Source organism: Apus apus, chromosome 3 (assembly GCF_020740795.1).
Source record: "Apus apus isolate bApuApu2 chromosome 3, bApuApu2.pri.cur, whole genome shotgun sequence".
NCBI classification, from domain to species: Eukaryota; Metazoa; Chordata; class Aves; order Apodiformes; family Apodidae; genus Apus; species Apus apus.
Genome location: NC_067284.1, coordinates 68,087,382 through 68,106,563, shown reverse-complemented (window position 1 = coordinate 68,106,563; position 19,182 = coordinate 68,087,382). Strand labels below are relative to the sequence as shown.

Here is a 19,182-nt window from a genome sequence, read left to right as displayed (position 1 = left end):
ACCTGGAAATTCAGTCCCGGAGAGCAATTTGTTGTGCTTTCAGCAAGCTCTACTTCTATTTGCATTTTGCCAAAGAAAAGCATTGTATTTCACCAGCCTAACTTTACTGATTATCCCTTCCCAGAAGCTGTAGATAATTATTTGGTTCAACATTTATCATTTAAAGAGTAAGTCATGTGCTGATATGCATAATTCTACAGGACAATTTAATTGCAAGATCTTAGCGTTATGCTTGAACTGCAGTGTTTGGATTAATTTCTCTCATTATTCCATGGATTCTTACAAGCCCTGTGCAAATAACTGATTTTCTAGATGTTAGCAGCTCTGAAAGTCCTGAGCAAAAACTACTGGGGACAAAATTATTTGTTCTACTCAAAACATTGTGAGTATTTGAACTTGTAATTTCACTGACAAAAGGGAAAAGTCTTTCAAAATTAAAAGTGGTTTGGAGTCAGGTGGGTTTTTAAAAATATTTCAGGAAGTTAAAGCATTCTACAAAAAAAAAAAAAAAAAAGCCCCTCTCGGACTCTGTCACCACAGTGAAACCATCACCAGCTACTGAAATGTTTGTATTGGTGTTTTCAAAGTTTGAGGGTAGGATGCAGATTCCTGCTCTTGCTTTAACATCATAAAAAGGAGTAGAAGTTGAAAGCACACTAAGTAAACTAGCTGCTTATTAATGACCTGAGCAAGGGGTTTGTGTGCCCCAGTGCCACATACCACATCTGTGCTTTCCAGTCATGCCACATGAGGTAGCATCTCTTCTGTACCTGACCTGACTTGTTCACAAGACCTTTTTTCCCCAAACAGAATAGTAGCATTCCCAGGAAAATCTCATTCCTGTTTAAGGCAAACAAACACACTCTAAGGACCCTTAACATGCCAAATGTGTTAAGGAGCCTGAATTCTATGAAAAGTCAGTTGGGACCTGGCCTCCCAAAGGGGCTTGGAAGCACTTGGCAGTACAGATGCCTCTGGGCTTTTCAGAAGCATCTAAGCAGCACAAGAACATGGTGGTTTGTCCTTACGTGATAGAATCATAGAATCATAGAATGGTAGGGGTTGGAAGGGACCTTTGGAGATCATCAACACCAACCCCCCTGCCAGAGCAGAATCACTTAGGGTAGGTCACACAGAAACATGTCCAGATGGATCTTGAAAGTCTCCAGAGAAGGAGACTCAACAACCTCTCTGGCAGCCTGTTCCAGTGCTCTGTCACCCTCACAGTAAGGAAGTTTTTCCTTATGTTGAGGTGGAACCTCCTGCGTTCCACTGTTTGCCCATTGCCCCTTGTCCTGTCACACATGAGGTCCACCGATACTTCCGTAGACTGACACCAGTCCTGGAGGCAGCTGTGAGCTGGACGTGGTGCTTCCTCACCTTCGGGGAGGACCATGAGGAAGAAACAACGGAGTGCTCTGGAGCAAGACGGCTATAGGTCTCTTCTAAAACCACAGGCCTTGCATGCACCCAACGTGCTGCAGATTTCTGAGCACCAACACAACCTCTTTCTTTCAGCGCCTCTGCTCCTCCCTGTGTAAGAAGCCGCGTACCAGGGGAACGATGTCTGTCGTATCTTTGCAGTGCTGGCTGCTGGCTGTTCGTGGAGGGCTCTCATTTCACCACCTGACACAGAAAAGCAAAAAAAATAAAGAAGTCAGAAATATTATCAGCATGGAACTCTTTTGGATGAACTTCATCCAAAATTAAACCCAAACCAGGAGCATTTTCAGCCTGGCAGGCACTTTTCTTAGCTTCCAGAAAAGAAGAATATGAGTCAACAGGCTAAAGAAATCACAGAAGCAGGTGGCAGGAGATGCTGTAGGGGGTTCAGTATTTGTGCAGTTGTTCTGGGCCTTACATAGGCCTGTTTTAAAATGAGCCAAAATACCCTTCTGTGTTTGCAGTTGGTATAGATTTACTGCTTTAAAAATCAATGCACATTTACTCTAGTTTTGCTCCAGTGATGTTTATTCATTTAATAAGACAGTCTCTTTGAAATACTCTTGAAGAGAACTGAAGTATGGCCGAATCAAAATTATATTTAAAAAGGCAAAATGAAAACAAAACAAAAGCAACCCATATTATTTGGGGTTTGGGTGTTGTTTTTTCACTTGCCTGTTCTGGACATCAAAGAGAACAAAATTAGGAAAACCCTTGAGCCTAACTGCTTCTGTACCCCTCCTAATAGACTTGCACAGGAGTCTGCCTCAATCATCACTTTCAGGCTGCTTTAGATAATAGCTTCAGGATACAAGAGGTTAAAGCATCCTGCTGTGCAGAAAGCTTTTACTTGAAAGGTCCAACAACCTTTCCCTTAGTCTGCAGAGAGGAGTTGTGATCATACAACAGCTAAAGTCATGAGCTTGTTAGTGCTAAAATGACAGATGTTATAACAACAGGATATTTATTAAGTTTCCCATTACCCTGCTGTGTTCTCAGACCCAAATTTCTTTCCAGGACTGCTTTGCTTTTTTTTTTTTTTTTTTTTTTTTTTTTTAATAACCAAAAGTTAACAGGAGTCTGTTTCCAGCCTTCTAACAAGAAGTAATGTAAAGTGCGAAAGGAAAAAACCCAAAATAGAAAACATTTATAAATTCTCCTTCTCCATCTCAGCTTGACTCCTATTAAAGAAGGAAGCAGTACAAATTCTGCCTTTCTGCCTCCGTGATAAGGTATAGATTTATTTTAGAGTAAGTCTAGTTTTACCCTTTTACCTAAACACTGTATCGCATTGCATGAAAAGTCAGAGTCCATGTGATTCCAAAGTCCTGGAGACTTCAGTAGCTAATACTCATTTAGTGAAGCACTGCAGACTCTCTTGTGGTGGGTGATTTTTTCTGTTACCAGATTAGGAAGCATCCAGCAGCTCACGGCTGTGGTGGGAGGGGACAACCCCTCCCCAAGCCGTGCCTAGCATCATCATAGAAAAAGTAGACAGCCTAGAAAAGCCACCTGCACAAAGAAAGAAGTAGCAACCAGACTGAAGGAGTCATTTCTGCAGAAACTGGGTTTTGAGACTAATTTGTCAGATCTAAACTCAGCAGCAGCACTATTCCCAGGAACAACTTGGACTGGTAGCCCAGTATCAGAGTTGCTAAATCACTGGTAGTGTCATCTCCACTAGTCCATCACTCCCTTTACAGCTGTGCCATACTCAGCCTTGATTTGGAGGCCTTTCCTATACAGAGAGTGAGTTTTAAACAGTGAGGGACAGCACTGGATGTGCATTTGTCATTACACGGGTGTTTCGCAACAGGAGCTGCTCAGAGCGCAGCTTAACTGGCCCACACACGTCGCAGCTCAGGCCAGTGATGCTCTCTCACTTCTCCTGTGTGCTACAAGCCCAGAACCGAGGTGACAGTGCAGTGGAGCAGGGATTAACCAGCAGCAGTCTGGGCTTCTCCCAGGAGGACTGCTAGTTTCCCATCCCTCAGGCTGGGCCTGCCTGGGGTGTAGTTGAAGGGAGGATGGCTTCTTTCACTAGCACAGCTGTAGTCCTGCAAGATGCCCATGAGATTTCTACAAGCCGACTCCTATCCCTGTTTCATAAGTCATCCTTAAACTGAAATTTAGCTTTTGAGGGAAACCGAAGTCCATATGGAGGTAAATGAAACCAGTCAGAGAACCACAGTTACTACAAAGGGAGCAATCACATTTTCTAGTCTCAGAAAGTGCTTCATATTTCTTTGAACACTACCTAGCAATGTTGGATGGATGAAAAGCATGACAGAGGTCAGAGCCCCATGTGGGCTAGGAACAGAGAGCTTTTCACCTCTTTCAGAGTTCCCAACACTGTGCCAGGGCAGGCTCTTAGATTCATAATCTACTTAACCACAGACGCTAGGAGATGGAAAATGTGCTCTGAGGGGTTCTGTAACAACTATTACCATCCTATCCAATTTACTTAATAAACAGCTTAGACCTACCAGAAAGCATCTTAGTGGAATTTCAGTGAATCTTAAGCTTTTCTTCCTCTAAATATGAGTGATATGACTCTTCCATGCTCTCCACTCTTCCCTACTAAACCATTGCACAGCACAGGACCTGATCTGGTATTTCATGAATAAAGTCATCATCACATAACCAATATCTTGAAGAGTGAGTTTTGCAGGACACTATGTATAAAACAAGCAAAAATACAACTTGGGGACAGATGTATCCTGTTATACTCCTTACATATCACGGAAGCAGTTTCTTCTTTGTCAAGCTCAAGCAAAGATTGTTCTACCCTATTTTATTGCTGTAGTTGCCACTCACAGCTCTGTACAGTGCTAAAGTACTTCTTACTGGTGAGTGACCTGCTACCAAGACTGTGTAGTTAGGTTTATGACTGAAACTCTTTTCTTTCTAGCTAATGTTTAAAATATAACCACAAAAATTGGACAGGTTTTTGAAGATGCAGTTTGTTTCTATTTTCTGTGATCTACCTGGATTAGAAACAAGGATACAGAATTAGTAAATAATTTTCTTGTTGATTATGAAATGCTTTATGGGGAGAACTAATTATTTAATTTGAAAACATCCTTAGTAATATTAAAAATACTTGCATTTGAACATTAAAAGTGTAGAAATATTTCTTCTACCTAGAAGAACTTTTAAACCTTCATCATCATTAAAATAAATAAGATCTATTAAAATGTATCTGATTTCAGCAGTTAGAGATGCATGGCACTGCGTTAACCTCACATTTGTACTTTAAGGTTAAGGTTTTGAGATAAAGGGGAAGGGAAAGATGGCAGCAGTCCACCCTTGTTTATCTTGTTTAAGCAATTTTGTCCTAGCCCAGACCAATGACTTTTTCTCTCCAAACTGCTGTTTCGAAAGGGAAACTCCATATTGCATAAGGACTCTCTACATTTGACTTTACCTTAAGTCGTTCAGAGAAATACTGCTCTGTCAGGATTTTAACCACTGTCAGCAACAAAGCCTCTGTGCAAAGACATAACTTTTGCAAACCTGCAGTCTTGTAATACAGGCTGCTTCTCATATGTGAAACAAAACTACTGTTACCCGATTTTTGACACCATTTTTATAGCAGTTTGCTAAGCATCCTTAAAAAACAGCTGAAAACTCCAGTACCTGTCCCTTTCTTTTTCCACGTCCCATTAATTTTGTGACACTACTGAACATGCAGTAATAGCTAAGACAACTGTTCAGGCAAAGGCCAGGAATTAAGAGCAGCACAGATGCTGGTCTCATGATACATCTGTGACCAGAGGTGCTGCAAGTGAACCAGCCAACCTCTTGTTGAGAGAAGGCTACTGCAGAAGCTGCAGACTTCAGTATCCAAACAGCTTGCAGCAGAGAAACATTGTTTTGACATTACCTTGTTTTCATAGATTCTTTTAGAAAGGGCACACAAGGCCAGTGACATTCGACTCTGGGTTCACTGGCATGCTTTTTTTTTTTTTTTTTTTTTTTTTTCCAGAGCAGCACACACTGTTGCAATGCAGGTGAGCTACACACTGTGGTCTAAAGGATTTCAGCTCATCACATAAACCGGTAGTGGGATGTTTAAGCTGTGTTGCTAAACTTCTCTGGATATGTTAAGGAAAAAAACCCCATGCTAGCCTTCAGCAAGTGGTACTGAGGTTTTCAATAAGATCTAGCTGGGGTGATGCTCTGAGCTTTTCCCATGTGATGTCACACTGCGACCGTGACGTCAGCGCAGCTCTGACACAGGAGTTCTGCCCACGCAGCTTAACTCAGTATTTAGTTCTGTAGTTTTCCCTGCACCTTGAAAAAATCATAACTGGGACATTATGGTGCCAAGTGTCACTCCACTTCCAAGCTGAAGCATATGTACCAAACACCTCATTTTTAGCAACAGCTTGGCGACTAACCCATCAGTGTCTCTACTGTGCCGCTACTACATGCAAGGAGATTTTCAGACAAACTGGAAGCACAGCTAGCAAGGCCCGCTAATAGTTCCTGTGGTAATTAAACACAATTGCTGCCTTTTTTTTTTTTTTTTTTTTTTTTTTGTGAACAGCAATGTGAGAAGAGCAAATCCCTTCAAACCAGCTTGACATAAAAGTCTAAGACCTCTGCCTCTTTGGATATTTAGAGGATTAACTGCTTGAGCCCAGCTTTTACCTGGTATTTTAACCCAGCCCCTCCTTGCACTCACCTGAAGAACATGGGATCAGCTCCACCCATTTGGGTCAGAACCCTCCCACATGGCCACAAAAATACAAGTGAAAATTCTCACCTGAATTCTCAGCTTTTCAAAGGAAAATGAGCTTGTCTGCAACTGACTGGGGGTGAGTCTGAGAGCACCCCGGGCCCCCAAGAATGATGGGCTGCATCTCCAGCCAACACTGCCTAGTGCAAAAACCTCAAGCGTATAGCAGTACGTGCAGCATTTATCTGTGGGATGTGTTGTTCTCTCCTAAACTAGGGTACGAGCACCAAGATCAGGTAAGTGCCAATGACCTAGTTACCTGCTGAGACTCACCACGCTGTGCTGGCTACACACACCTGCTGAGCTGTACCCTCAGCTAGAAGGATGACACAGTAACGTCAAACCAACCAGCAAGGCTGAATCCAGGTCTGTAGCCCTAAACTGCCAGTCTGCAGCCCTAATCTGGCCCTGTCTGCAGCAAACACTCACACTCAGCAGCCACATGCTGAAGCAAGAACCACTGGCACCAAGCAAGTACCTCACTGAGCTGAGATTTTGCCTACACTGAGGACTGCGATTGCCTATACTGCAGAATGCAACTGAAACAAGGATAGGCCAACCCACAGCAAACCTAAGCTAACTAATTAAATCTAGGAAATGTACTCAGCAAGTCCAGCAGTGCTAGCAGAGAAGACAGAGAAAGACAGGCTTCAGCACAGGCCAGCAACACAAGCACAAATGCAGGAAGCACAGCAGGTTGCACATCCTGTTCCACAGCATCGGCCTGGCTATTCTTAGCAGCTGGTGTGAGGGAAATGCTGGTGTGAGGGAAATGCTGGGATCCTTACCAGTGCTGTGACTAGAAATGGAGCCTGAGTGACAGGAGGGGACTTACAGTTTGGCCTGAGCACTACTTACAAATTTGTATTGATTGTCACACACACACACAGACACATAAAAAGCAAAATTAAACATCTATAAGTGCTAACCAAAGTCTCAGTGCCAATGGTTTCATGCCAGGTTTGGGATGCTGGCAGGGACTGGACTGAGGTGAAGGTTCCTGCTGAAAGTGCTCGCCTGCCTGGAGTCAGGCACAGCTTCAGTCCCATCCTGCCTCTCTCCTGTGGCATCAGCTCCTCTGATGCAAAAGCAGCAGGAAGTTGTTCTGAGAGCTGCATCTGGTCCTTGAGGTTGTCAGGCAACCGTCTGGGGTAGAAGATTATAGTCCAGGAATAATGACAGAGGTAAAGATACATGTAAAAGCCTAAGTATGCTATAGACCTGAAGTTTCCTTTCCCATCCTATTAATTTAAAATTCCCCCACTGGCATGTCTCATGAAGGATGTTCATATTAAGTTTAAATCACATTTTCAGGACAAGGTAGAAGTAACTTTGGAAAATGGCAAAATTCAAGCTCATGTGCAGTGCTTACAGTACAACCGAACACCTTCCTTCATATACAACTAATAACATGAAACCACCTTCCACTCCTGAAGCAGAAAAGAGCAGCTGCTGAAGCTGCAGCAGTGAAGGGCTCCAAAATGAACACATCATGGCAAGCTCCTAACAGCTCAGGGCAGATATTAGTAACGATTCTGCTCTCTCCAGTGTTATTGCTGGCAGCTGTCTCTGCAGTCAGGACTTTCCTCCCAAGAAACTTTCTGAACTGCAGAGTTTCTGAATGGAAACAAATGAAGCTGAAAAACACCAAAGCATCTGCTGCTCTGAAGTAGCTATCTTCCAAAGCCTCTGACATCAAACAAAGCAGTACAGATGTCTATTAGGAAGCATATCTTATTGACCTGTATGTTAGATATTTAACCACAGCCAACTGACAGGAAAATTTTCTTTTTTATTCTTTTCAAAGGCTGCTTTTCTTAGGAAAAAAAAACCCTGCATTTTGCATAATTAACTCTTCACATGATACTAGAACTGAGCAACTATACTTTTACTTGCACCTGGCGTCCAGACAGTTGGAGGCCATCCATTTACAACCTGTTTATTAACCTCCCCTTTCTACTTGCGCTCTTTGTACTTGTTTCTGAGGTTCTGGGAGATGGTGAAAGTGCATTTCTACTAGGCAAATGTCGTCCTAGGAACTGACCTGTGAAAGAAATCCCAAGTAAAAGTAACATTCAAGAGGTCCATTTATTTTCTTGGGAATTTAATACCCATAAAAACCCCAAAAAAACAAACAAACAAATAAAAAACCCAACCCAAACCAACCAACAAAAACATTAGTATTTCTTTAAAAAGAGAGCAAAAAGAAATATCATTGACGAGCACTAGCTATGCCAATTGTATTTCAACATTGCTCAGAAGCAGGATTCCGGACATGAAAAAAAAGAAGCCAGATTAATCGCATGTGCTTTTTGGAGACACATAGATAAAAAGTATTTTTTAATATTGTCAACTACTTAGGTGACAGGGTGAATGAAAAAAAAAAATTTTAAAAAATGTAAGCATGCTGAAACATGGTACTATACCTCACAGGCAGCTAACTACACAAAGCAAAGGTCATAAGTCATAATCAGGCCTCCTGTTATCAGTGAAGCTATGTTTGATTTGGAAAACTGTCAAAACTGGCTTAGGTCAGGCAAACGGCGCATCCACCTCTTTTGTCCAGCAGAGAAGGAAAAAGCTGAAGTTACTGCAGTGCTGAACAACTTACACGCGTATCTAAGAAGGGTGTAACTGATGCTATGCTATGAAACTAAAATAGTCAGAGCATATTTATATACTTTTAAATATAGTTAGCTATATTTCCCATTCCCTCCGTGTGGAACTCTGAACATCTAGTTACAAAATTCACCCCCTCTGCCCCCAGCCCCCAAGTCTCTCCATAGTTGAAGAGATTAAAAAGTGCAGTCAAAGCAGGGGGCAGGGGAAGGAGAATGGCAAGAATCTTTATCCCTCCTTCCCGAACTCTACTAGGCAGTGTTTAATAAAGTCAGATGGCCCAATTTCAGGAGCAAACAGCAACAATGTCAAGTTTAGCTAAACTCAGTAACAAGTCTTAGGACACTCAGTGGGCTTTTTTTTGCTTTTTTGCTTTTTTTTTTTTTTGAGAACGGGGAAAAGAAGTAAATCCTGGAATTAAGATTATAACAAACTTGCAGTATTTCTGCAGCAAATTTAGAAACACCACAGTACTCCTGATTTAATACACCCATCAAATCTAGGTAATTCCAGTTGTTCTTCAAAAGCCAGGCTGTACTGGCAGAAGCTCTGGACTCACTCCGCAAGTAATTCTGTGCATACAAGTAATTACTTGTCAGCCCAATGAAACTATTCATGAGTACAGAAATTCACAGAACTGGGCCCTTGCCATGACTTTTGGGGAGTAATAAGTTGGGGCAAGTTTTGTCTTTTACATAACTATGTGTCTGTCCATACTGAATACCATGATGCAGCAGTAACAGATATTACCAAAAGTCTAGAATGGATGTTGAAAGTAATCGAGCTAAAATTGTAAGGGGTTCCACAGAAGCCACTTATTCTGCTAAAAAGGAAAACCCTCGTGGTACTGTGGCTGGCCCACTGAGTATCTGAATTAGTTCTGCACTGCACCCTAAATTGCAGATACAATCTAAGAAGTGATTATAAAATAGCATGTTTCTGGATGAGACATACTAAGTGTAAAATACTTCACCCAGTCTTTGGTGCATCTCTGACATATTTAATCAGAAGTAAAAACACTGAAATACAAACTTATTTATCCTTAAAATCAAAGTTCCATATTTTTTTATTTTAAAAATTCAGGAATGTGATACACAATACAATTAGCTCCCCATCACTGCAGTGTTCACTTACATGAGATTCACGAGTTTCATGCGTTGTGGCAAAAAAAAAAAAAAGAGACTGTGAAGTGTTTTTGAATGCTCCCAGTATTCTGGAATGGTGATCTTCAGAAAAAAACAGGCCTGTGTAACCACAGACAAAAAAAAAAAAAATCAAGCTATATTGCAAGCTAGCAGGCTACAGTCAGTTCTCATACAGCCAGAACAAACACAAAAATTGTGTCCCTGCTGCTGTACAACCACCACCTTGACCTGACTCTCTCTCTATATATATATTTCATGGAATTTACTGTTGAGAGCTGAAGAGACTCAAGAGCCTTGTTAACACCAGCTGGTGCTGCACATGCAACATGGCATATGACAGAGAGGCCACGCAACTCCCCCTTCTGCCCCCATCGTCATCATTGTCACATCTGCATCCTGTCCTGATAATAAAAATAATGTGGGGGAGAGCTTTTTTGTATTTAAGCTAGCCATTGCCTGCAATGGACACAGAAATAGAAAAATATGACTTCTGGCACACAAAAGGATTCAATAGTTACAACGGCATTAGTGACTACAACTCCATGTACTCAGGTGCTTTTACTGAGACTGTTAGGCAATGGTGGCAGCTGTCAAGATTTAAGAGCTGCTCTCTTTTTGTAAGAGCAACAGGAGAGAACTATGGCAGGCTTCTCAGTGCTAATGGTTTGGGGTTGGTTTTGTTGTTGTTTGTTAAAATAAAGAGCAGTAGCTCTATGGCGCATTAGTGATATATGGCAGCACCTCAGTAATTCATACTAATGACCAAGACCAATTTTAAACTAGTGAGGAAAATACTTAGTGAAAGTTTACCATAAAAAGGATACACATTTCCAAAAAAATAGTACTTTGTTCATTTCAAAATTTACTTGGTTAATACTTTGTTGTATACTAGCAATGGCAGCATATTCTGCAAACGTAGTTTCATACAAGATCTCATTTAACAGTCAACTCTAGATCATATACAGGTAACAGAAGAAAGAGTTAAGATAATTCAAACAAAACAAAAACATATATAAATACTATATTAACATATTTAAGTTAGTGTATGAAACTATACAACAAGCATAAACACAGAAAAAGGTGAGTGACGCTGATGGCTGCAACAGCACCAACATCCCCAAGGTAGCGCGAAGATGAACAGACCCATCCACACACAGCAGCTCCTGTGGATGCATCTGAGCAGTCAAGAGGCAAAGTAACTGCTGGGTGCTGCACTGCACCCAAGCTAACAAACCCTGTGAGAGTGGGCTTGTGCAAAACTGACTGAGCTCCTCTACTTCTCTAGTGCTTTGGCACACAGCATTGGCCAAGGCACTGGCACACACTACAGAGCTAGTCTGGCCCTACGTAGACTGCTTGGTTAACACACAACACTGGTAATCCACCCCTGGATAATCGAGAGTTGACTGCAATTCTCTACTGAGAGGCTGGGTAAGACCACTCACTCGACCTGGGCCAATCCAGGTCTGACAAGCAGCAGACTATTTTAAACTACTTAGGTGCAATTATCATTAATAGACACGTTTTAGAAATGCAAACTAGGGAGGTGTTCTGTATCTGGAGGCAAAGCTATGTTGCCTTCACCAACAAAACATTCTTCTTAAAAAAATCTACATTTTAAATACTGTTAAAAACCTGAAAACCACGGCATCAAAGAATTTCATAAGGCCAAAACTATCCTCATTTCCCTCTGCTATGCCTAAGTACTGCAATACGTTTGTAGAAGGAGTAAATACTGTGTCATTTAGTATCTTACACTCCTTCTAGCACCTTCCAGTAACAGACCTCAGAGCTCTTCATGCAAGAGTTAAGCCTCACAACACCCCTGTGAGGTAGGTATTATCCCTATTTTAAGACAGGGAAACTGAGGCAGAGTGTTTATCATGTCCAGAGTCACAGAGCAAACATTTGGAAGATTTGAGTTGCTTTCCAGTTTTTAGCACAGGAGCAGTCAATTAAATCACAAGATGTTACTTCCCATATGTAACTTGAGGGTGGATTGAAAGGGTCAGGGTTTTCAGTCAGATTTCTTGTACATGTTATCTTCAACTCTCACCTAGTCTCTGCCAAATTCAGAGTCCATAGACCAGTCTCCTTTGTTAAGGTGCAAGTTGGCAGCATACTGTAACAGCTTCTTTAGAGCCAGTTGTCAATTAACTGAGCTAACATTCTAAATCATAGACTCCAACACTTAATAAGTGAAATTGTGAGACATATAAATATCTTACAAGTGTGAAATACAGTGAACGAAATCCTACTCCTTGCTCCACTTCCTCAGAAGTCAGTGGAAGGCTCCTGAGGACACGGTGGGAAACAGGACTGCAGTCACAGCAAGTGGTTGCAGGCACAGTAAACCACAAGCAAAATGCACCACGGAGGCTACTGTCTATGCTTAAGAAGTATGAATTATACTGTCAGTGTTTGGCAGGCTTTCCCCGACAGAGCACTTATTGACATAACTAATTCATTTATCTTGTTAAACTGAGCAGGAGTTGAAAGTGAAGCTCCAGCTCTTCATTCATAGAACTGTGAGTTAAGGATTCTTTAAACTTTGAAGACTTTTGTGACCAGACACAACTTGGAAATACAGAAGAAAAAACAGAAAAATCCGTAAAATATGAAGGTATGCGTTACTTTATCGGTCAGTCTCACGTCTTGATCACAAAGCACTATACAGAAGAGCTTGAACTTCCATTCTGATAGAAATAAAAAAAACCCTTTCACATCTGATGTTTTCACAAGCAGTTGATTTTAATTACCTCACTACCTTACCAGAAAAAGGGGGGACAGTTTCTAACAATCATGTTGTGTTCTCTTTAAGATGCGCTATACGAGAAAATAATTAGAAAAGCATTCACATTTATTACTATATAGTTTTAAGAAAAACGTGAAATTGCCAAGTGGTTTCCAGTTTTAAGTAGTTCTATCTTTAAAAACATTCTATGAACTTTGGTTTCCTTAGGGCTTCTAAATAAACAATATATTAAAATATCTACAAATCAAATATCAAAGGAAAGAGCAGGTAAGAGAAATCTGTAATGTAATTTGAGTTTCTACATGCTTGTCCCTCAAATACCTTTTCACTGGAAAAAATATTTTCATTCAAAGGACAGCAGCAGCAGTGTCTCTGCTGAAATGCTGAAACTGGTTTTCTCAAGTTGTTACAGCATTGGTGCACTTTCTGTCTGTCAGAACAAAGTCAACACAAACACATTGTATCATGACAGTGACACCATTCTTTAAAACAAGCATCTAGATGTAGCAATATGACAACAACAAGGGCCTCAGCAATTACACTACTTGGCAAAATTGCATCTGAAACGTCTGTCTCTTCCTCTTGCAACACAGCTGTTGTCAAAGTTATCAAAACGCAGGTAGCACCATTCGAGGAGTTACAAAGATGATTCAAACTGCTCGTTTTGGTCGGTGTTTGCCTCTAGCTTGACTGAAGGGATGCTCTCCGACTTAGTCCTCCTAGTTTTCGGAAATTCAATGACAACTTCTGAACAAGAAATACTAAATGACGAAGATTTTTCTGTCTTCTTTGCAGTACTATCTTCTCCTGTTCCGCAACACTGCTTCAAAGCACACTGAGTCCTGCAAGGAAACTCGCATTTCCCTCTCCCCGATTCAGAGCCAACGCTGGCGAACTCGGGCTGAATGGTAGTTGCATGAATCCCTTCGTCATGAAAGATCTCTTTTATTCGCTTTGCCACCATCATGTATGTGGAAGGGTCAGGACACTTTATGTGAGCAGTGCCAATGATCCTACTGCCTGCCAGCTGCCAAATGTGTAACTCATGGATCGCTTCAACTCCTTCAAGGGTGCGCAATTTTGAGTTCAAAGAATGAACATCTATTTGCTTGGGAACAGTCTGTAGAAGTATAAGGGCTGACTCCCTAAGTAATGGGTAAGTTGTGTAAAGAAGTATACAGACCATGATCAAGCAAAGGATGGGATCTAAGTACAGCAACCAGCACGGACCAGCCACCGTAATGCTCTCTTGCTCAGACATGTTTGCTCTGCCAAGTGCTTGGGATAAAGTAGCATTTTCCATGCAATGGTTATGGACACATGGATTAAAGCAGGGCCTATCGTTGAGGCATGGATTCCACAACCCATAAAAGAGCAAGGCATTCACTACCACAATTACTGAACCTAAGGCATCACCAAAAACATGCAGAAAAACTCCACGCATGTTGAGCTGCGCGCTGGAGTCTTCTTCTGCCTCCTCTACATCCAGAGGATAATGACCAGCATTCCCATTCACTTGTAGGTCAGCCATGTCGTCTTTTGTATCACCTGACAAGAAAACAGTACAATGATTAGGCATATGCTATAATACTGCACATTACAATAATGTCATATAAAATAACTAACCAACCATTGAGCTTCCCTCATTGAGTACAAAACTCAAAAGCAAGCAACTCTACCCATAACATTCAGCAACATTTTCTCTGGCTGAGAAATACTCAGTTGTCCCAATAAGTGATCTACACACTCTAGAAGGTAATTGTTTCTACATGGAGCTTAAAGGTGTAGAGTGACAAAGTACGAAGATGACCGCATTTTTATTTATTCTACAGAAAAACTGCTTTCACATTTCCCAGCTGTTCAACCATTTGACTACTCATTGCTCATTCCTTAAACAAAATGAAGAATTATGGAGCACATATAAAAAGCTCATTAAGTAGCTATGTAACTTACATTTGTTCCCTCTTCTGAAAAAACAGAAGGCTAATCACATTGCTAAAATCTCTCTTAAACCATAGGACTGCATTGTTGTTTTATATTACAATTTATGAGGCCAGAAACTAAAAAGTTGTAAGGGTACTGCTTTATAGAAACTTCTTCTCAGGCTTAGTAGTTAATTTCCAACAGACTTCTGAATTCAAGGAAAAGGAAGTTTTTCTGAGATGCTGCATGAAGCCAGAAGAACTGTGAGATACAATGAGCTGAGTTTTGAGGTCTAAAATGCAGAATTTATCAGCCGCATTGACTACAGGACAGTGTAAGTTATCACCGAAGCTTTCAAAGGCTATGAACTAGCGTTATTTTTTACTTCAGAATACATAAACTAGTCTTCTTAGTACTTTTTTTTTTTAAGTGACATACAGCTGTTGAGTGAAATACACCCACTGATGCCCAAAGCCATAAGTCATGAACCATGCAATGCATAAATCAACATTTTAGTGCCCTCCTTTATCAGAGCTGCCTGTGATATTACCGAAATATAACTAGCTGTGTAAGAATAAATGCACAGATAATTACAAAGTATGTTTTTTTGAAAGAAAAGCATTCTTTATTGTTCAAAACTGAAAGTATTTCACATGATTAACCTATTTTTCTTCAAGAGTTCTTTGGACAGAAAACTTCCAGTGTTAAAGAAAGGTAACGCACTGGCCACTGGCCTGATAAACTGAAACAAGGAGATCTTGCTGCTTCTGTGGTTATTCAGTTCAGAGCTTTGTAAACATTAACATGTTAGTATGACCCGCAGCTTCTGCCACTCTGCTCTCATGGCTGTGGTTCTGTAACCATAAAGTGTCTACAAGTTCTTTTCCCTCTGAAGAGGGGGTGGGGTCTCCTCTGAAGGCAGCTCAGCAGGTCAGTTCCAAGCCCCAGGCTCATAACCTCGTGAATCACACTCATGTCCTAAAGCTCCAGCTACATTTTCCACACAGCTTCTAGGAGTTCTAGAGTATGGGATGTGTAACTTTCCAGAGAAATCAATCAATGAGAAGAAAATATCTCAGGTTACAGAGTTCAGACCTCAAGATCCACACCAAAAGCAAGGAAAGAGGAACTTTTCTAAGAGTGTTGCGTACCAAGTACTCAGAGAAGAGAGGATTTGAAAAATCAGTAGACCTATCTATCAGGGTGGTTAACAGGAAACATGGTTCCAAAAAAGTTCCTAAGAATATTTTTTTTTTAAATGGCAAAACATAAAAACATGCCCATTTGAGATACGCTCATTTAAATCTAACTATAAACTGATTACTTTATGTGAAGTATATGCCCAAAGATACTTGTGCAGGGCTACCCCTAAGGCTATTGCTAGCTTTGCACTTTAGGAAATGAGGGTCCCCTTTGTGTAATTCCAGTGGAGGCGAAGTACCATTCTCAGTCATTTCCCTACTCCTCACCTACACATCTTACAGCTCCTGGCAACTCTCCAAGCACTTTTACCTGTAACATTTGCATGGGTAAACTATGAATAACTCCATCCATTACATAATCATGGCAGGGCACAGAAGGAAATACAAACTTATTTCAAAGTTCCACTGTGACCAAAATTATGCCCCATTACCACCTAAATACCCACAACAAATTATTTGTTATTGCCAGAAGGACATCCGTGAAAAATTCCAAACAAGTTAACTCAAAATAGCATGCATTTTAATCCATGCTATAAATTAAATTTTTTAGCTTAGAACAAGTTCAAAACTTGGCTAAAAGCACTCTTCACCTTGTTTCACCATGCAAGCACAATTCACAAGCCAAGATATCTATCTGCTCAATGGTTACGGGAATTTTACATTGTTTAAAACTAATTATTAGGATACCTTTGTTGCATCTAAACCAACATTAAAAGCTTATTATGTGGTCAAGAAAATGGTGTACTATATTCAGAGGCACTTTCCTATCCTCTTGCACAACCTGTCTTTTTAAAACCAACATGGAATCAAAACACATGGGAGAAAGAGAAACTGCTAAGTTTCTCCAACATGAATTGAAACCTAAGACCACAGAAAAAGCAAAACTGTAGCAAAGGTCACTCTGCTCAATTGATGCTCAATTTAAGCGAGAACAGTTGTCTCCTGCTGTCACCCCGAATACAAAGCAGAGCCATGGGTTCTGCAGACTGAAACCCCTTCCTCCTGGTTAACAGGGATGCCACATGATACGTGGAGAAAGGACAATTAGGCACTTTTCACTCTGCCAGCACACAGTACGTGGCTTCGGCCAAGTGACTTCAAAGTATCTAGGCTTCTGGATCTGTGAAAAAAACAACCCGAGAAATTCCCTCCCACAAAACAGACAGCTTGATCACAACTGGGAAGGGGAGACTTTAAATTTATCTCTATGTGCAAGTGAGTGGGAAGGGGCCTGCTTTAGAAAGCCAATGAAAAAATAATTGAAAGAAACCTCCCATGTACCCCGACACTGGTGAGCTCCATATTCAGTGCCTATTGCATGACTTGCACAGCTCCCACTGGTAATTTCCAAGACTTCTCCGTATTGATACAGAAGTCACGAAGAAGTACATCATTACTGCAATGGAATATACTTCGGTATGTTATGTCCGGATTGAGATTAGCTTCTCAGGTAGCAAAAAACCAACCCAGGGGAGAGACCCAGCTGTCAGGCCCAAAGTGTTGTGCTGTGCTCTATTTGATGTGCGGCCAGTTCAGAAGGCATCAGGGCAATGTCTTCTGACAGCTTGTGTCGCCAGGCAAAAACCACTTGTCATGTGCCTTCTCTACCAGCACCAACTTCTTCCAAGCCAAACTGCTTTACCCTAAGACTCTTTCACGCTCTGACCTGCCTGCAAAACAAAGGCACAACTCACGGCACACCTTTTAGCACTTGAAAGAAAGGTGCAAGGTAGAGGTGCAACGGACTGTTGCTCAAGAACACTGCTAAGAAAGTTTCTTGCCTCTTCCGGAGGAGGAAGGATGGGTGGTCCTCATGAAGCTTGCTCCAGGCGGGACCACCCTCCTCAGGGAAGGGACCTCTCGCTTTTCTGACACCTCTACGCTGCGATGGGACAGAGGCACTGCAAGACTTACTTAGCTTCTCCTGGCTGACTCCGTTGGAGCTGCTGCAGTTCTCCACCAAGGTGCTGGTCTCCTCCCGGTGCAGCGCAGCCTCCCCATCCCCGGGGGGCTGCTCGGGCTTGGGGCCACCGCGGGGGTGATGCCTGCCACCGTGCGAGTGCCCGTGCCCGTGGGAATGGCCGTGGCCCCCGAGGCCGTGGTGGTTGAAGAGGCAGAGCCCCAGCAGGTTGACGATAAGCCCCGCCACTCCCACGGCGATGACCACCAGCGGCTGCTGGATCTCATGGGGCTCCGTGAAGCGCTCGATGGCCTCCAGCAGGATGGTGAAGCAGAGGGCGGTGAGGAAGACGGCGTTGACGAGGGCGCCCATCACCTCCGCCCGCACCCACCCGAAGGTGTTCTTCTTGGTGGCGCGGGTGCGCTGGGCGAAGCGCACGGCCACCAACGCCACCACCAGGGCCATGACATCGGAGAGCATGTGGAAGGAGTCGGAGAGCATGGCCAGCGACGCCGTGATCCGGCTGACCACCACCTCCAGCACGAAGAAGAGGAAGGTGAGCGCCAGCATGCACAGCAGCCGCGCCCGCCGGTTCTGCCACCAGCGCGGCTCGCCCGGCCCCTTCGCCGCCATCCCGCCGCACATCGCGCCGGGGCGGCAGCAGCGGCGGCGGTGGCGGCGGCGGCACCAACGGCAGCAACGGCGGCGGCTGCCGGCCCGGCCCGGCGGAGGCGTGAGGAGAGCGGCCGGCGGTTGGCGTGACGCGCAGCCCGCGGGCGCGGCGGAGCCCCGGCGGCGAGCGGAGCCCCGGCGGCGAGCGGAGCCCCGGCGGCGAGCGGAGCGCGGCCCCTTCGCGGCGCGGGCGGCCCGGGCAGCGCCGCTCCCTCGGCAGGCACCAGGCGAGCAAACTTTGCACCCGAGCCCCCTGACTCTTTCCACACGGAACCCGAGCCGGCACGGCCACGCCCCCCTACCCGCCCCCCATTGGCCGCCGGGCCCCCCCCCGCCCGGCCGTTACCTCCCGCCCCGCCCCCCGCCTCGCTCGCCATTGGCCGGCGCCCCCTCGCGACAGGCGGCCCCGCCCCCCCAGGCCCCGCCCATTGGCCGCGGCCGCCCTGCCCCGCCGGGACGGGCCGGGGGATGGGGGCGGGGCCACGTGTGACGTTCCGGGAGCGGCAGCTCAGGATTGGCTGATCCGGCGGCTTCCCCCCCCACCCCCCTCCCCGGCCGAGCCCCGCCCCCCGGCGAGCGGGACTCGTGCAAAAGGTGCGCTTCACACGGCCCCGGCCCGGCGCGCGCGGGGCGGGGCGGGGCTCCCTCCTCGCCCGCCGGGGGTCACGCGGGGCCGGCGGGGTGACGTCACGCCCCGGGGCGCGGGGCCGGCGGGGCGGGGGAGGGGGGGGGCGGTCCCCGTCCCCGGGAGCGGGGCGGGGTGTGCGGGGGGCACGCCG

General features: G+C 44.0%; 1 protein-coding gene across 1 annotated transcript; it reads right to left on the bottom strand.

Moving 5' to 3' along the window:
* Positions 1 to 9,838: 9,838 nt before the first annotated feature.
* SLC30A1 (solute carrier family 30 member 1) lies at positions 9,839 to 18,661 on the bottom strand. Its single transcript, XM_051614963.1, has 2 exons — positions 17,746 to 18,661; positions 9,839 to 14,254 (listed from the first exon to the last, which is right to left on the bottom strand). Exons 1-2 carry the CDS (start codon positions 18,374 to 18,376, stop codon positions 13,344 to 13,346), a joined length of 1,542 nt encoding a protein of 513 aa, XP_051470923.1. The 5' UTR covers positions 18,377 to 18,661; the 3' UTR covers positions 9,839 to 13,343.
* Between the last annotated feature and the right edge of the window lie 521 nt (positions 18,662 to 19,182).